Source organism: Eimeria maxima, genomic scaffold (assembly GCF_000499605.1).
Source record: "Eimeria maxima Weybridge genomic scaffold, Emw_scaff112, whole genome shotgun sequence".
In the NCBI taxonomy this organism is placed as follows: domain Eukaryota; phylum Apicomplexa; class Conoidasida; order Eucoccidiorida; family Eimeriidae; genus Eimeria; species Eimeria maxima.
Window position 1 is genome coordinate 38,890 of NW_013563408.1, and position 17,473 is coordinate 56,362.

General features: G+C 50.7%; 1 protein-coding gene across 1 annotated transcript; it reads right to left on the minus strand.

Annotated features, from left to right (window-relative positions):
- Positions 1 to 4,884: 4,884 nt before the first annotated feature.
- EMWEY_00014460 (hypothetical protein, conserved) lies at positions 4,885 to 17,104 on the minus strand (the record flags this gene model as incomplete). The annotated part of the gene is made up of 19 exons (XM_013477291.1): positions 4,885 to 4,974; positions 5,112 to 6,863; positions 7,061 to 7,633; positions 7,848 to 8,282; positions 8,672 to 8,814; positions 8,956 to 9,496; positions 9,904 to 10,062; positions 10,314 to 10,508; positions 10,782 to 11,162; positions 11,482 to 12,267; positions 12,512 to 12,718; positions 13,005 to 13,182; positions 13,394 to 13,503; positions 13,803 to 13,968; positions 14,240 to 14,331; positions 14,681 to 14,899; positions 15,202 to 15,330; positions 15,488 to 16,798; positions 16,859 to 17,104. The coding sequence occupies 19 exons, from the start codon at positions 17,102 to 17,104 to the stop codon at positions 4,885 to 4,887; spliced, it is 7,713 nt and encodes a 2,570-aa protein (XP_013332745.1).
- Between the last annotated feature and the right edge of the window lie 369 nt (positions 17,105 to 17,473).

Below are 17,473 nucleotides of genomic sequence, written 5' to 3' on the forward strand. Positions count from 1 at the left end.
TAAAAAAAAAAAAAGGAAAAAAAAAAAAAAAAAGAAAAAAAGAAAATAAAAGGAAGCAAGGAGACACGTAAGGTAGGAAAAGGAGACAGGTAGAATAAGGAGACAATTAATAGGATTTAGGAAGTGGGTAATAAACCCTACTGTTGCTGCTGTTGCTGCTGTTGCTGCTGCTGCTGCTGCTCCCTACAACAGTAACATGCTGCACTCCTATCTTTTTTAATGCAGCAGCAACTACTACTACTACTACTACTGCAGTTGCTGCTGCTGCTGCTGCTGCTACTGCTGCAGTATACTTACCCTTCCTACAACAGTAACATGTTGTACTCCTAATTTTTTTAATGCAGCAGCAACCTCAACACCAATAAAAGAAGAACCTAATATAACATGTTGTATATTATTAATATTATTTATATCCTTAATAAAAGAATTATTTATTTTATCTAAATCTTTTATTGTACGCAAATAATATACACCAGTTGTCTCCTCTGCTCCTTCTATACCCTCCAGCTTACGTACACGACTACCTGTACATAATAATAACTTTATATATATATGCAGACACACACGCAAGGAGAGACACAGCAGGAGGAGACAAAAACGGAGGTATAAAAGGAGACATAAAGGGCCACCAGCAGCAGCAGCAGCAGCAGCAGCAACACACAGCAACAGCAACTTAGAGCATAGAGCAACAGCACCAACATAACAGCAAAAGAGAGCAACAGCAACAGCAACAGCAACAGCAGCAGCACCAGCAGCAGCAGGAGTAAATAGTCCTTACCTTATCATAATGTATTAGTCTTCCTTTACTAGTTTGTACAATTTGTCTATCTGCATCTATTTTCTCAACTGTCTCCCCTAATCGTAAATCTACCTTTAGTGTCTCCGTTAAAAATTCCTTAGGACGCAGGAATACTGCAGCAGCAGCAGCAGCAGCAGCAGCAGCAACAGCAGCAGCAGATGTGTCTAACCAGCTAGCTCGCCAGCTGTCCGTTTAGCTGTCTGGCTAGCTGTCTAGCTAGCTGTCTGGCTAGGTGCCCAGCTAGCTTCCCGGTTAGCTGGCTAGCTACCTCTGTAGCTAGCTAGCTATCTAGCTACCCAGTCAGCTAGCCAGCTAGCTAGCTAGCTAGCTAGCTAGCTACCGGGCCAGTTAGCTAGCTGCTGTGTAGTTGGTGTATATGCGTACTGTTATTTGTATCACATTTAAGATTTTTGCTAAGAAGAACTCTATCATAAGGAGGTACATCTTCCCTTGATATCATCAGTAGACGCCCTGCAGCAGCAGCAGCAGCAGCAACAGCAGCAGCAGCAGGGAAAGGAGACACAGTTCGTGTCTCTTTTGTGTCTCCTTTTGATGCTTACCTTGATAGCCCAATGCCCGCAACTCCTCTACTGCAGCAAGACCAGCAGGGCCTCCCCCTACAACAATAAATGTTTTGTCTCTTAGTGCCTGCAGACAGACAGGCAGATACTAGCTAGCTAGCTGGCTAGCTACTTATTTAGTTAGTTTGCTAGCTAGCTAGCTAGCTACCTAGCTAGCTACCTAGCTCCCTAGCTAGCAGATACGCGTCTGTTGAGCTATCTGCTGCTCTTCCCGCTGCTGGTGTTCTTCTACTTCGTATTGCTGCTGCTGCTGCTGCTGCTGCTTACTGTATCTGATTTGTTGCAGCAGCAGGTAAGTGTAGGTCCCTGATCCTCAATCCTCTCTGGCAAAGAAGCAAAGAGAGACGATCCCCTCACCTCCACAGGATACGTCGCTATACCCTGGGTAACAGGCCCTAAACAGCAGCAGCAGCAGCAACAGCAGCAGCAGCCACAGCAGCAGCAACAGCAGCATTGTTGCAACTGAAGAAGCAGCAACAAGAGCAGTGTTTCTTAAACTGCCTGTGTTGCATGGAGGAGACGATCCCATACCCCACGGAGACGATCCCACACCCCACAGAGACGATCCCAGACCCCCGACACACGATCCCTGACCCCACACACACGATCCCCGATCCCACAGAGACGATCCCCGCCCCCACAGAGACGATCCCCAACCCCACAGAGACGATCCCAAGGGAGACAATAGAGGGGAGACGAACCACCAATACATTTTCCTGTTTTTAGGTCAAACTTTGCGTCATGCCATGGACAAATTAAATGCTCAGGTGTCTGTACACCTAAATACATAACAGGAAAATAAACATATATACAAGTAAACAATTAAATGCATGCAGCAGCAGCAGCAGCAGCAGCAGCAGCGGCAGCAGCAGCAACAGTAGCACCAACAGCAACTATCCCTCTGCCATTAGCTGTCCCTCTGCCTCCTTAAAAACTGCAGATGCCGCAGACAGCTAGCTAGCTGGGTAGCTAGCTAATGCCTAGCTAGCTAACTAGCTAGGTAGCTGGCTAGCTAGCTAGCTAGCTAGCTACTAGGCCTAACCTTTGACGAGGGGAGCGCCATAATGTGGACAGGTCGATCCTGTACAGTAAAAGTTGCCTCCTACATGAGACACCAACACCTTGTCCTTCCCTGCAGCAGCAGCAGCAGCAGCAGCAGCAGCAGCAACAGCAACAGCAGGAAACAGTTGCAACAGCAGCAGAAGCAAACGGCAGAAGGAATGCCAAGAGATTCTTATTGAAGAATACAGCGAATAAGAAAAAAGAACGACACCCTACATGACAGCAGCAGCAGCAGCAGCAGCAGCAACTATAACAACGACTGCAGCAGCAACCACAATTGCAGCAGCAGCAGCAGCAACAGCAGCAGTTGCACGGCTGCCTCAACCCCCTAGCTATACGGCATATATAGTGTTGCTTTGCTTCCTGTTGCTGCTGCCGTTGCTGCTGCTATTGCTGTTGCTGTTACTGCTGATGCTACTGTTGCTGCTGTTGCTGCAACAGCAGCAGAGGCAACTGCTGCTGGTGCAGCAACAGCAGCAACAGCTGCTGCTGCTGCTGCTCCCTTGCTTACCCCCGTTGACGCTGACCTCATAGACTCCTCCCTCCGGGAAGTCTTTAAGATCTCCTAATTTAACTTCTCTCTTCTTGTGTGCAGCAGCAAAACAGAGAGCAGCAGCAGCAGATGCAACAGCAGCAGAACCAGATCGTCTTCCCTGCTGCTGCTGCTGCTGACGAAGCAGAGGATGCCGTTGTTGTTGATGTAATGTGTGACATCTACCCCAACCCCCCGAGCCAGCTGCTGCCGAGCGCCAGAGCTTATGTCTATACAGCTGCTGCTGCTGCTGCTGCTGCTGCTGTGGCTCGTGCTGCTGTTGCTGCTGCTGCTGTTGCACCCTCTGCAGCACCACTCCCGCCTGCTGCAGCAGTGACGGCGAGCCTAGCCGCCGTTCAATGTTAGAGGCCAAGAAATTCATTTTATTTAATTAACAGGAGACAGTTGCTGCCCCTATATCTGCTGCTGCTGCTGCTGGGGCTGAGCAGCAAAAGAAGCTGAGGTGTACGTACACCCGAATAATATGAATCTACACACTGAGGAATATAAAGCAAAAGAATTAACTCCAATATATGAAGACACAATTCCCTGCTGCAGCAGCAGCAGCAGCAGCAGCTCCTGCAGTTGCTGCTGCCGCTAGGCGGGCTGCAGCCCGTTGCTGCTGCTGCTGCGGCTGCCTTCTGCTTGCAGCAAACGTTCGAAGGAATAATAAAATTATAATTATAATTAATTATTTATTTTTATTTCTATTATTGAGCAGCAAATAGTTACACTGTGTGCTTCTCCTACTCTTCGGGTGTATGTATATATTCCCCTGCTGCTGGGCCGTCTTCGCTGCTGCTGCTGCTGCTGCTGCTCCAGTTGCTGCTGCGTTGTACAGTGTTGCCTCTTTGCATGCGCTGCATAGCCGTAGTGTCATTAGGCCCTTTCCTTAGGAGGCACACAGAGAAGAGAGAAACTTATTTATGCCAATATAGCAGCAAACTACCACTAGCAGCAAGGAGCAGCAAATAGCTGCTGCTAGCACCAGCTAGCTGCTGCTGCAGCTAGCTGTTAATAGTACCAGCAGGCATCTGTGGTCTGGGAGAAGGGACGGAGAGCTAGGAAGCAAGGAACGAGCGAGAAGTAGTGCGTCGCTACTGCTTCTGCTTGTTGCAGCGGCAGCAGCAGCAGCAGCTGCTCCTGCTGCTGCTGTTGCTGCAGTGTGGGGTGTGCATGCTAGGGGGGATTAAGTTGAGTTATTTGTCCCTTTTATTGTCTTTTGCTGTTCCTTGCATTTGTCCCCCTCGTAAACTGTTGCTGCTGTAGGCATAAGAAGCAACAGATAGAAACTTGCTGCTGCTGTGTCAGCAGCAGCAGCAGCAGCAGCAGCAGAGCAGCAGCACCGTCAACAGGTATTTGGGCTGAATTGCCTTGAAAGCGATTTCTTATGATCTAAATATAGTCATCCCCGCAGAGGAAGAGAAGTAGACAAGAGACACCTGCAGCAGCAGCAGCAGCTGCTGCGGCTGCTGCAACAGCAGCAGCAGCTGCTGTCTCTTTAGCTGCATAGACACTGCAAATGTCTCTCCTCCTTGTTTTGCTGTCGCTGCCGCGCTGGCGGAGACAGCCGTTGTCTGCTACACACAGCTAGCTACGCTCAGCTAGCTAGCCAAGCTGTCAGCTAGCTAGCTAGACTGCTAGCCTGTCAGCTAGCTAAACAGCTAACTCGTCAGCTAGCTAGCTAGCTAGCTACCTAGCCAGCTAACCAATCTGCAGGAAGGCCAGCTAGCCATTCTGATTGCTGCTAAAGGAGCAATGAATGCTCCCCAGTTTGCTGCCCATGCAGCCGGCGCAGCAGCAGCAGCAGCAGCAGCAGTGGCTATGGCAGAAGTACCTGCCACTGCTGCTGCGGCTGCTGCTGTTTCTGCTGCTGCTACTGTTGCAGTGGTACAGCAGCAGAAGGAGACCTAAGACTGCTGCAGCAGACGCCGCAGTCCTGCTGCTCCCCTTATTCTGTCCTTGCCCAAGAAGTCAGCAATTGTCTCCTGCTGCTGCTGCTGCACACACGCACACACAGAAACACAAGGAAGACTTGCACTTCTTGCTGCTGCTGTTGTTGCCTCTACTGCTGCTGTTGCTTCTGCCGCCACCGCTGCTATTGCAGCTCCTGTTCCTCTTGTCCTGCTGCGCTGACTGCTGCTTCTGCCTGCCGTATACTACTGTTGCTGCTGCTACTGCTGCTGCTGCTGCTGCTGCTGCTCCTTACCCCTGTCTCCGCTAAGCGGTAGCAGTCGCTTAGTAACTCCTTAAGTTCTTCAGGACTAGGCGCCTTGCGGGCCCTCTTGAGTCTCCCTTGCTGCTCCCCCTCATCTGCTGCTGCTGCTGCTGTTGCTGCCTTTTGTGCTGCTGCTGCTGCTGTTTCTGTTGACTGTATACCACCCATCGACTCCACTGCAACACCGCTGTCTTCAGCCAGCATGCGCTTTTGCTGCTGCTGCTGCTGCTGCTGTTTATCCTTCTCTGTCTCTGCCAGGAACTCTTTGATACTTTCAGGCAGCAAATCAGCAGCAGCAGATGCAGCAGATGCAGCAGCTGCAGCAGCAGAGGTGTCTCTTCTTACCTCTATTGTGTCTCTTATCCATGCAGCAAAGGCATCATCCTCTTCCTCTTCTATTTCTGTAGCAGCAGTAGCAGCAGCAGCAGGAGCTGCTGCTGCTGCTGCAGACGTCGCAGGTGCTGCTGTTGCTGCTTCTGTCTCGCTAGCAGCAGCTGTTGTTTCTCCTTCCGTTGCTGCTGCTGCTGTTGTTTCTCTTGTTGGACTTTCTGCTGCTTCTGCTGCTGCTGCCTCTGCCGCTGTCTCTGCTGCAGGTGTCTCCTCTGCATGTCTTTTATTTTTGTTTATTTGCTGCTTCTTCCTGCGTCTGCTCTTACGCTGTGGAGACACTACAGATTCATTATCTGTCTCCTGATCGTCAGCTGCAGCCTCGCTGCTGCTGTCTCTGTTGCTGCTGCTGCTGCTGTCGGTGTCTGCGGAGGCCTCCTCCTCATCATCATCACTATCTTCTCTCTGTCTCCTTTCCTTCTGTTTCTTTCTTCGTCTTTGCTGCCTTTCCTGCTGCTGCTGCTCCTGCAGCTTACGTTGTCTTTCTTCTTCCTCTTGCTGTTGCTGCATCTCCTGCTGCTGCTGCTGCTGCACCAACTCCGCAAGGGCATCTGCTTCTTCCTTTAGTGCTGCTGCTGTACTAAGTCTTGGGTCTGTTAATGCCTTCCTTATAAGCTTTAGCTGTCTCCTTAACCAGGAGACAGGTAGATGTGTGGGGTCAGCTAGCCATATCCATCTCTTATTGTCGCTACCTATAGTTGGCTGTCCCCCTAATGCAGCACATATCCATAGAGCTTGGACAGTTGTTGGGAGTCGTCCCCTACCCCACGATCCCGATCCCGATCCCGATCCCGATCCCGTTGCGGATTCCATTTCCTCTTCATCCCCAGCGCCACCGTGCTGCGTCACCACAAGGTTCCCCACAGCTTTTTCTGCTGCTGCTGCTGCTGCTGCTGCAGCAGCTTCTGCATTAGGTAGATCTGCTGCTTCTGCTGCTGCTGTTTCTGCTGCTGCAGCACGACAACCAAGCCATGTCTCTAAACAAACAACAAGACGCAGCAGCTGGTCGTCTGCCCCCACCACCTCCCCACACTCTTGTGTCTCCACGAAGTGTCTCCATTCGTATATTTTTTGTACAAGTATATGTTGCTGCTGCAGTGTAGGCTTTATAGGATAAGTCTTTATTCTTATAGGTTTATCCTCTTGTCCTCCATTCATCTTGTCTCCTTTCTTCTTATGCTTCTTCCCTTTCTTACTGTCTCCTCTCTCTCCTCCTCGTCCTCTACGGTCTCCTTCTGTCTCCCTGTCCCTCGGCCTTACGTCTTCTACCAACATCTCCAAGTCCTAAACAGGAGGAGACACACACGCCAACAGCAATAGGTCAAGTAGCTGGCTAATAGCCAGCTAGCTAACCAGCTAGCTAGCCATGAATTCAGGATGTTAGCTGAGTGTGTGGCTAGCTTGCTATCCAGCTAGCCGACCAGTTAGTTAGCTAGATAGCTAGCTAGCTAGCTAGCTAGCTAGCTAGCTGAGTAGCTTACCTCAAGACTATTTGCATGCATAGCATCGAAGACTTGGAGACGATCCTTCCATGTAGAAGCGGAGACAGTTGATGGCAGCAACCAGCAAGTGTCTCCTTCTGCAGGCTCAAGGCCCATTAGCCATAAGAGTCTCCTTACGGGTCTCTCCTTACGAAGAGCAGCAAACCAGCTTAAATCCTCCACAGGCAGTACCCGCTGCTCATCGGCCCCATCCTGCTGCTGCTGCTGCTGCTCTTGCTGCTGCTGAGGGGGACGGTTCTCCAGCTTCTGCAGCAACGCGCGGAAAGATCGGAGGAGATCGGCAAGGAGCTCTTTCGGCTCGCGTCCCGCAGCTGCTGCGGCTGCTGCTGCTGCTGCTGCTGCTTCTGCCTCCTGATTGCTGGTGTCGTCATCCTTAAAGAGACCAGATGCCTCTCCCTCTGCTGCTGCTGCTGCTGCTTCGTGCAGCTCGAGTACACGACGCTGGAAGTCAATAATACCGCCTGCAAGTGCTGCGCTGCGGAAGGAGAAGTTGCTCTTGTGTCTCTTCTTGTGCATGCCCTGTCTCCTCTTCTGCTGCTCGGCCTCCAAGTCCTATACAGCAGCAGCAGACACAGACGAAGAAGGATACCCCCCATCAATAGGCAGAAGGTACAAACAGCAGCAGCAGGAACAGCGGCAGAAACAGCAACACAAGCAGCAACACTAACACCGGCAAGATCAACAATGGCAGCAGGAACTGCAGCAGCACCAGCAACAGCAGCAACAGCAGCAGCAGAAGCAGCACCAGCAGCAGCAGCAAACGAACCTGTATACTGCGTGAGGTAAGGACCTCTAATCGTTCTACCATAGCAACAAGATATTCATAAGGACGATCAGAAAGGAGACACCAAAAAGTGTCTCCTTTTGCCTTGCTGCAGTTTAGAGACACCATAAGAGCAGCAAATTCTTTACTATCTAATACAGGTAATGGGGCCTCTGCTGGCTCCTCTACCTGTACCTCTTGTGCTCCTGCTGCTCCTCCTGCTGCTCCGCTGTCTCCAAACTCCTCTAATTGTCTCTTAAGTCTGCATGCATCTCTTAGTGCTGCTGCTACACCCTCAAGGAGACGCTCTGCGTTATAAGAGACACGAGAGGAGACTGTCCCCTCGCTGTCTCCTGCTGCAGCACAATATGCTCGCCAATCTTTCTTCCTAAAGTTTAATACTGCAGCAGCAAGAGCAGCAGGAGATCCCTTCGAGTCCTGCATGCAGAAGCAGCAGCAGCAGCAGCAGGAAAAGACACAAGGACAGATAAGCTGCAGCGTACGTACACCTCAACTGAACATGTCAGCTATGGATATTTGGTTCTGCTGCTGCTGCTGCTGCTGCTGCTGCAGCTTCTTGCTGCTGTCTCCCCTAAATCGGCTGCTTCTGTCTCCCTCTGTCTCTCGATGTATTCCTCTTCCTTTACTGTCTCCTTTTGTCTCCTTCCTTGTCTCTTCTACGCTGTCTCTCTAACTGCCCTGTCTCTGCTGTCTCTTTATATGCAATGTCTCCTTTTATCCTTTCTTATTGTCTCTTTGTGTACAGTGTCTCCTTTTATCTTTTCTTACTGTCTCCTTATATAAAGAGTGTCTCCTTGTATACTTACATCACTATCACGTTGGTGTGTCTCCTCAGGGTATATTTCTGTCTCCCCTTCTGCTGCTGCTGCTGCTTCTGTGTCTCCTTCTTGTTCTGCCCTTAGCTGCTGCAGTCTCTTCCTGACGGCCTTAGCATTTCTTCCCATTAACTCTGAGTACAGAAAACAACATAGTAAGAACAAACCTTGCTGCTGCTGCTGTTGCTGCTGTTGCTGCAGCTTCTGCTGTTGAAGCTGCATCTGTCGTTGCTGCTTCTGCTACTGTTGTTGCTGTTGTTGCTGCTGCTGCTTACCAGCAATATATGTATAGTAGTCTCTTACTCCCCTAAACTGTTCAAAGAACTGCAGCAGCATGCAGTCTTCTTCGTGTGTCCATGCTCCTGCTGCTGCACTGTCTCTGTGTCTCCCGCTAACAGCAGCAGCTTCTTCTGCTGCTACCCTTAGGGCATCTTGCGGCTCGAGGTGCGGCAGCTGCTGCAGCTGCTGCTGCACCTTAGCATCGATACCTCTGGTGTAGTTGCTGCAGAGGGACTGGAGGGCAGGGAGAGACCCAGGACACCAGAAGTCTTGTTGCGTCATTTCTGCCTCCTCTGCTGCTGCTGCTGCTGCTGCTTCTGCTGACTCCGCATCACCTCCCTCCCCTGCTGCTGCTGCTGCTGCAGCAGCAGCAGCAGAAGGGGGAGCACGGCAAGAGACAAGGGTCTGAGGAGACCTCTGCTTACTAAATAATAACTCAACAGGAAGAAGTCTATTTTTCTCCCATAGTAAGAAAAAAGATTTAACAATATAAGCAGCAAAATCTCCTAAGAAGGCTTGCTGCGGTAGTACCGTTAGCTGCATGCATGCGACAGCAGCAGCAGCAGCAGCAACAGCAACAGCAGCAAAAGCAGACACACAGGTAGACAATCTTATAAGGAGACAGTTGTTGCAAATATACAACAAAAATATATGCAAGGAAGGAGACACATAAACAAAGCGACAGCAGAAAGGAGACGAAGACAAGACAAGGGAAGAGACACACAAATAAGGAGACAGCAACAGCAGCAAGGAGACAATATATATAATATAATATATACATATTTGTATAATAAAGATATATAGATATATACATATACGCAGAAATAAATAAACAAATAAACAAATAAGCTTATAAAAAAATATAAATATTAATAAATAAATATAAATATAAATATAAATAAATAAATAAATAAATAAATAAGGAATAAACAATAATAGTGTACCTGTGTATCATTAAGTAATTGTTGGCAAATAAGAAGAGAAGGAAGATCAAAGAAAAGACAAACATTTTCCTGCTGCTGCTGCCTGTACTGCAGCAGCTGCTGCAGCAGCGCAACTATACCACAATTAACAGATAAAGGGTTTCCCTTATAACGACTTAGCTGTAAACAACAAACAAATAATACGCAAACCCTAAACCCTAAACCCTAAACCCTAAATGCGAATGTATATTGCATAGGCAGACAAACAAACCCCAGACCCTAAACCCCTAATGCAAATATGTAGTGCATATGAAGACAAACAAACCCTAAACCCTAATCCCTAAACCCTAATCCCTAATCCCTAAACCCTAAACCCTAAACCCTAAACCCTAAACCCTAGATGCACTTACGAAGAACATGCAGTTTCGTACGATATCTCCTCGGAAGAAGTCACTGAGTAGATCATCTGTGGTGACTGTCCTTGTTCGTTGCTGCTGCTGCTGCTGCTGCTGCTGCAGTGTCTCCTCGTCATCCCAGAATGCAGCAGCAGCTGCTGCTCCTCCTGGTTTTCTTGTTTTTCTTACCTTAAGACCCTCCATACTAGCGGAGACACTCCCCCCTAGCTGCTGCAGCAAGGAGAGGAGGGAAAGGAGACACTCAGCAGCAAAAAGGAATATATAAGGATTAGTACTACGAGGCTTATAACGACGAAGTATATAAGATAATTCAGAGACAATGCCGCTACCTAGCCATCGTTCATATTGCTGCTGCACTGCAGCACGAATCTCTTTGCTGCTGCTGCGTACATGCAGCTCCATTAACCGCAGCAGCTGACGCAGACACCGCAGAGCAGCAACACATAAGCTGCTGCTGCGCTGTCTTAGCCTCTCCTCTCTTACGCATAATTGTATACATTCAATTAAATAAGAATGAATTAAAAAAGTATCGAACCCTTGCATGCAGAAAATCATATCTACTCTATCTAATAGTTCTATTTCTTCCTCTTCTTGCTGCTGCTGCTGCTGCTGTTGTTGTTGTTGTTGTTGCTGCTGCTGTTGTTGCTGCTCGGATGCGTCCATCTGCTCCGCCCAACGACGCTGCCAAGAACTCAAATCATCCTGTTGCTGCTGTTGTTGCTGCTGCTGCTTCTTTTTCTGCTCCTGCTGCTGCTGCTTCTTCTGCTGCTGCTGCTTCGCCCGGGCTTTCTGCCGCAGCACATTAGATGCAGAGAAATAACGAACATAAAATGCAAATATCCAAGAAATTAGGTTAAGCAATACCTGCACACAACAACAAAAAAAAAAGAAGAAAAAAAAAGAAAAAATATTCCTCTAATTTTTTTCATGTCCTGCAGCATATAAATGGGGGGAGAAAAGAGGAATATCTTCCCTTCGTAAGAAGTACCCTTATTGGGGGGCCCCCTAGGGGCCCCCTTCTCGGGTCTTAACGAATCTGTTTTGTTGTTGTTTAAGGTTCCTCATAAGACTAAGACATACAGTAAGAACTGCTGCTGCTGCTGCTGTTGTTGCTGCTGCTGCTGTTGCTGTTGCTGTTGTATTGGGTGTCTATGCAGTAAATATTAAATGTATTTATATTTACCTCTGCATCCCATGGTTTATGATAATCAGCATCTGTGTCTCTTATTTTATCCTTAATTGCTGCCTCTATTAAGAAAGCAAGAGAATAATGTTCCCCTGTATACATAGCATTCTCTTGTGTATCTGGATTAAGAGGAGCAGCAAAAAGAGGAGATATACCAACAAATCCACTTAATAATGCATGCAGCCCCGTTGCTTCCGATGCATGCAACAGGGGCTCACCACCAACAAATAGCCAATCTTTGCTGCAATAACTGCAGCATAAATCTAATGTATTCTTAAAACCAACTGTCCCCCCTGTTGCTGCTGCTGCTCCCCCTCCTGCTGTTGTCCCGGCGACACCGCTGGGCCTGGGTGCGGAACCCCTCTGTTGCTGCTGCTGCTGCTGCTGCTGTTCGTAATCCTCCTGCAGCAGGCTCAATTCTCCTTCTAGGTCAAAAGGCAGCAGCAGCAAATCAGCATATCCAAAGAGACGCGGGTAGTCAATATTCCTCTGCTGCTGCAAAAAGGGCAAATACTGTACACCCCTCTGCTGCTCCCTCTCTGTCTGCAGCTGCTGCTGCTGCCGCAGCAGCAGCCGCGCACGCAGCGGGTCCTGTCTCCCCAACTCAAGAAGCTTCTGTTGCTTCATTCTCTCATGATCTAACAACGAGGGACCACTGAAACTCGTACTGTCTCCGTATCTTGAACTGCTGCTGCTGCTGCTGCTGCTGCTGCTGCTCCTGTAGCTGCTACTTCTGCTGCTGCTGGTACTGGTCTTAAAGAACCGCCGGACTTCTGGCTGATTCTGCATGCGCATAGAGGAGACAAGAGACGACGGCAATGGGCTCATCGAGGAATCTCAGCGATCCAAAAACGAGCAGAGGCAGCAGCACCAACAGCAGCAACAGCAGCAGCAGCAGCAGTAACAAGTGTCTCGCCTGAGCAAGGAAGGCAGCAAGCTGCAGCGGCGGTAGGCAGGTAGTGACGGCATAGAAGGTCCTTATAGCCCTCCATATTTTCTTCATTAAATCGGAGTGTACAGACGTTACACTCCACCAGCCGAGAGCCCTGCCTTCCCCTCCTGCCCCTGCCTCTGCTCCTGCTGCTTCTCCTCCTGCTGCTGCTCCTTCTCCTGCTGCTGCACCGCGCTGTGCAGCAGCAATGTAGCTGCTACCCTCAAGGTCCAGCTGACGCTGCATCTGGGGAAATAGTTGCTGCTGCACCTCCTGCAGCACCAGCTGCAACACGCTGCAACGCTGCACAGCACCCACACACAGGCACAGCAGCAGTAGGAATAACAACAGCAGCCGTCCATTTATCTTTCGCAGCATGGAGAAACGACAGGCAACTAGTGTGGCAAGGTCAGCGGCAGCAGCACTAGCAGCAGCAGCGACAGCAGCACCACCAGCACCAGCATCTGCAGCATCAACGGCTGCAGCATCAACGGCAGCAGCATCATTAGCAGTAGAAGTAACAACAGCAGCAGCAGGAACACCAACAGCCGCAGCATAAATAACAGCAGCAGTCGCAGCAGCAGCACACCTTGTTGTCGACACCGTGCTGCAGCATGGCCTTGACAAGCTTTAGCTGCTTTTGCGCAGCAACATGAAGCGGCACCTCTGCTGCTGAGGAAGCAGCAGCAGGCAGCTCCAGTGCAGCACAAACAAAGCTGTGCATGCAGCTGATGGCAGTCTTAGCCCGATCCACTGAGTCACGAAGCCTAAGCGACAGCAGCAGCAGCAGCAACAACAACAGCAGTTTATGCGGTGCAGCTCGTGTCCTGGTTGCAGCACCGCCATACTGGATTCCTTTATAAAAGAAAGGCCAATACAACGGGACCATCACCGGCAGCAGCAGCAGCACCACCAGCAACAGTAACAGCAACAGCAACAGCAGCAGCAACAGCAGCAGAAACAGGTTATAAGGTGTACCGGCTTGTTGCAGCAGCAATAGATTCACTAAGAGTAAATAAATTATCTCTTAATGCCTCTACGTCTGCCCTTAATGCCTCCCTTAGTCTTTTCTCTTCTGTTGCTCCTCCCTTAAGACAATAAATAAATAAATAAATAAATAAATATATTTGCATAGAGGACAAAGAATGCATGCAAATGCATGCAAATACATGCATGCATGTATATGCATGCATGCATGCATTAAAGTCCCAAGCCATCAAGACAGACAAGGAGCAGCTAACTCATTAGAAAAATCCATGTACACCAACAAAACAGCCACAGCAGCTGTAAAAGCAGCAGCAGCAGCAGCAGCACAGTGGCAACAGCACAGCAGCAGCAGCAGAAGCGCAGCAGCCTCTAGGACAGCAAATCAAGCAGCAAAACGTACCCTTCTTAGCCTGCCACCAGCTTGTTGGATGTCTCCTTCTTCCTCCTCCTCGGGTGTCTGCTCATCTTGTAGACTAGCTAGTTTATCCTTTAGCTCTTTCTCTCGCATATAGAGGGCATTCCTCTCCTCCACAAGTCTATTTAACTCCTGATGAAGCGGCGTGTTGCTGCAGCACAGCAGCAGCAGCAGCAGAGACAAACACAGCAGCAGCACCAGCAGCAAATGGCAACAGACGACAGCCTCCAGCACCTCCTGCAGCTCCAGCAGCCGCTGCTGCAGAGGCGTGCTACAACAGCAGCAGCGGCAGCATCGTGCTGCAGCAGCAATACCAGCATGCAGCACTAACATCACCAGCTTGTAGCATAACCAGAAGCAGCAACAGCAGCAGCGGCAGCAGCAGCCTTCAAGCAGACAAAAGAGGGACAGCGGAGCCTTACTGCCCTCTTTTGTCAACAAGATCCGATTGATCAAAGTAGAATTTAGAGACGAGGTGCCACAAACTCCCGCAGCTCAGTGTCCCCTTCATCTTCTGCAGCAGCAACAGCAGCAACAGCAGCAGCAGCAGCACGTACAGCAACAACGGATGGAATGCTGCAGATGGGATGCAGTGGAAGCAGCAGCAGTAGTTGAAGCAACAGCAGCGCGTGCTAAAGCTTCAGAAGCAGCTGCAGCAGCAGCAAGCAGCACCTGCTGCTGCTGTCCCTGCTGCTCACTGTATACAGCATGCAGGCAAGGAGCAGGAAAGGGCGCCACGGAAGAGGCGAGCACAGGTGGTGCAGCAGACCCAACAGCAGCACCAGCAACATCAGCAGCAGCAACAGCAACAGCAACAGCAACAGCAACAGCAGCAGCAGCAGCAGCAGCAGTGTATGCATTACATGCATGCCGGCGAGGTATTTATTAACGATGTGGCTGCGTCTGCCTCTTTCTTCTTCAACAAGACTTTGTGCTGCCTGCCTCTCATCGGGGTCAAGGCCCCCTAGTCTATCTGCTGCTGCTCCTGCTTCTCCTGCTGCTGCTGCTGCTTCCTCTGTCTCCTTAACTCTTATTTGCCAAGCCTTATGGCTATTCAACGCGGGCCCAAACTTCAACCAAAACTGCATGCAAATAAAGGCCCCAAAAACACACAGGCAAGTCCCGCTGCTGCTGCTGCTGCTGCACCTCCGGCGAACGGTAGCTGTGCTGCTGCCGCCGCTGTTGGGCTGCTGCTGTGATCGCTGCTGCCAGGGCTCCTGCAGCGCTGCTGTTTGCTATTGTCACTTCGGTGGTTGCTGCAGGGTGGGCTCCGGCTGCTGCTGCTGCTCCTACTGCTGCTTTGCTCATGGTGCTGCTGTTACTTCGCTACTTCTGCTGCTACTGTGCTACTGCTGCTGCTCCTTCTGCTGGGGGGTCGACTTACCCTAATCCATTCGCTTGGGGGAGGCGCAGCAAGGGAACTGAGGCAGCGCAGTAGCTGCAGCAGCAGCATGTACTGCTGCTGCTGCTCCTCAATATTCCCTTCAACCTCATCGTATAAAGTGTTTAGCCGCTGCCACAGAGGCAAGAGGCAACGAAGCACCAAATCCTTCTCCTGTAGCAGCACGCAGCAAACACCTGCTGCTGCTGAGCAACCACTTGCTGCTGCTGCTGCTGCTAAGAAACTACTTGCTGCTGCTGCTGCAGCTCAGAAACTACTTGTTGCTGACAGCCATGCCTAATTCCGTTGCAGAAAAGTAGCTACTGCTTCTTCTGTTGTCGATACTGCTGCTAGTAACTACAGTTGCTTCTTCTACTGCTGCTAGTGCTGCGTGCTGCTGCTGCTGCTGCTGCTGGGGACATCTTACAAAGATGGCAAAAGCGCAGAAGCGCGGATGCTGATAGGTTAAGTGGCCGTCTTCTATATCGTATAGCTGCTGCTGCTGCTTGCTGCTGTCACTGTTGCAGCCCTCCCTCTTCAGCAGCAAGTTAGCATCCTTAAGGCTCCGTACTGCAGCAGGAGATATGTTAAGCTCAACCGTACGCATGTGTTGCGGTGCAGCAGCAGCAGCTGCTGCTGCTGCTGCAGCTGCTGCTGCTGCTATTGATGCTGCACCTTGAGAGGCTGGTGCGGAGTCCCCAGCTGTCGTTGCTGCTCCGCTGCTGCCAGTGCTCCCATCCGTACAGGAGCCAGACGGCTGCTGCTGACCGCCTGCTGCTGCTGTGGCTGTTGCTGCTGATGCTGCTGCTGGTGCTGCTGTTGCTGCCTGTGGCCTCTGCTGCACGCCATATGCCCCGAACCGCCCAACGGGTTTACTTCTGCCGAAGACACTCTGCATTATCCTGGCGAGCTTAGGATTCTGGTTTTTCAGCAGCATGGGTTGCTGCTGCTGTTGTTGTTGTTGCTGGTGCTGTTGCTGTTGCTGCTGTTGATGTTGCTGCTGCTGCTGTTGCTGCTGCTGCTGCTGGGAGGGTGCGAAGGTAGACTCCGCCCCCACACTCCGGCGACCTGTTGGGAATGGCTGCTGACTCTGGGATGCCTCTGATGCTGCTTCTGGGCCGGTTGCTCCTGCTGTCGCTGCAGCAGCTGCAGCAGCTGCAGCTGCAGCAGCTGCTGCTGCTGCTGCGTCGTGCCGAACCTCTGCATGCGTCAGGTCATTGAGGGCTGCCAGCAGCAGCTGCTGCTTCCGCAACCTTGCCGCTGCATCGTGAAGCAGCACAGGCCGCAAGAAAGGCGGAGACTCCTCGTCAAACAGCGTCACATCGCTGTTCTGCTGCTGCTGCAGCACAGTCCTTGCCGCTGCTGCTGCACTTGCTGCTGCTGCTGAAGGCTTGGGACGGTGTCCGTCATCTTCTGCTCCATCTGCCGCTGGTCCATCAGCAGTAGTAGCACCTCTTATGTAGTCCTCCTCGTCTAGTAGGTCATTATCGCTTCCTCCCGAGTCTTCTGCTGCTGCTGCTGCTGCCGTTTCTTTGCGGCCCCACAAGAACTCCTCCGCGTCAGAGATCTGAAGAAGATAAAAAGGAAGAAAGTGGCGGATCTAGACCCTTAAACCCTAAACCCTAAACACTAAACACTAAACACTAAACCCGTAACTTACCTCCTCGTGACCCCCTCGTAGGAATGATTCATCTCCATCAGATTCATCGCTCCCATTGCTGACATTACTTCTTTTGCCTCTGCTGCTATTGCTGCTGCTCCTGCTGTCGCTACCCGACCGGCTGTTGTTGCGCCCCAGGTTTTGTTGGCCGCTGCTGCTGTTGCTGCTGCCGCTGCTGCTGCTGCTGATGCTGCTGCGGCGGTTGTTGTTGCGCTCCAGCGCGTCCGAAGTGTCGCTGTCCGACATTATTCTTGTGCCCTGGCGGCTGGTGTTATAGCACTATAGCTCTGCTGAAGGAGCAGCAGCTGCTGCAACTGCAGCAGCTGCAGCTGCCGCTGCGCGGCAGCAGCAGCTGACGTGATACCTGCCTCTTCCTACCCCCCTTTCCTCCTGGTGTGCGATTTCAGCCACGGTTGGTGGCTGTGTTGCCGTTGCTGTTGATGCTGCTGTTGCTCTAAATGCTGCTGCTGCCCTCATGTAAGCCGTTTATGTATTCATATCGCCTAGCCATATCATGTTTTCTTCCTTTAACCGAATCGCATGCGCTCACCAACCATAAAAAAGCGATAATACGCTGCGGATGCAACAGCAGCAGCAGGGCTCCAGAGAGAGGAG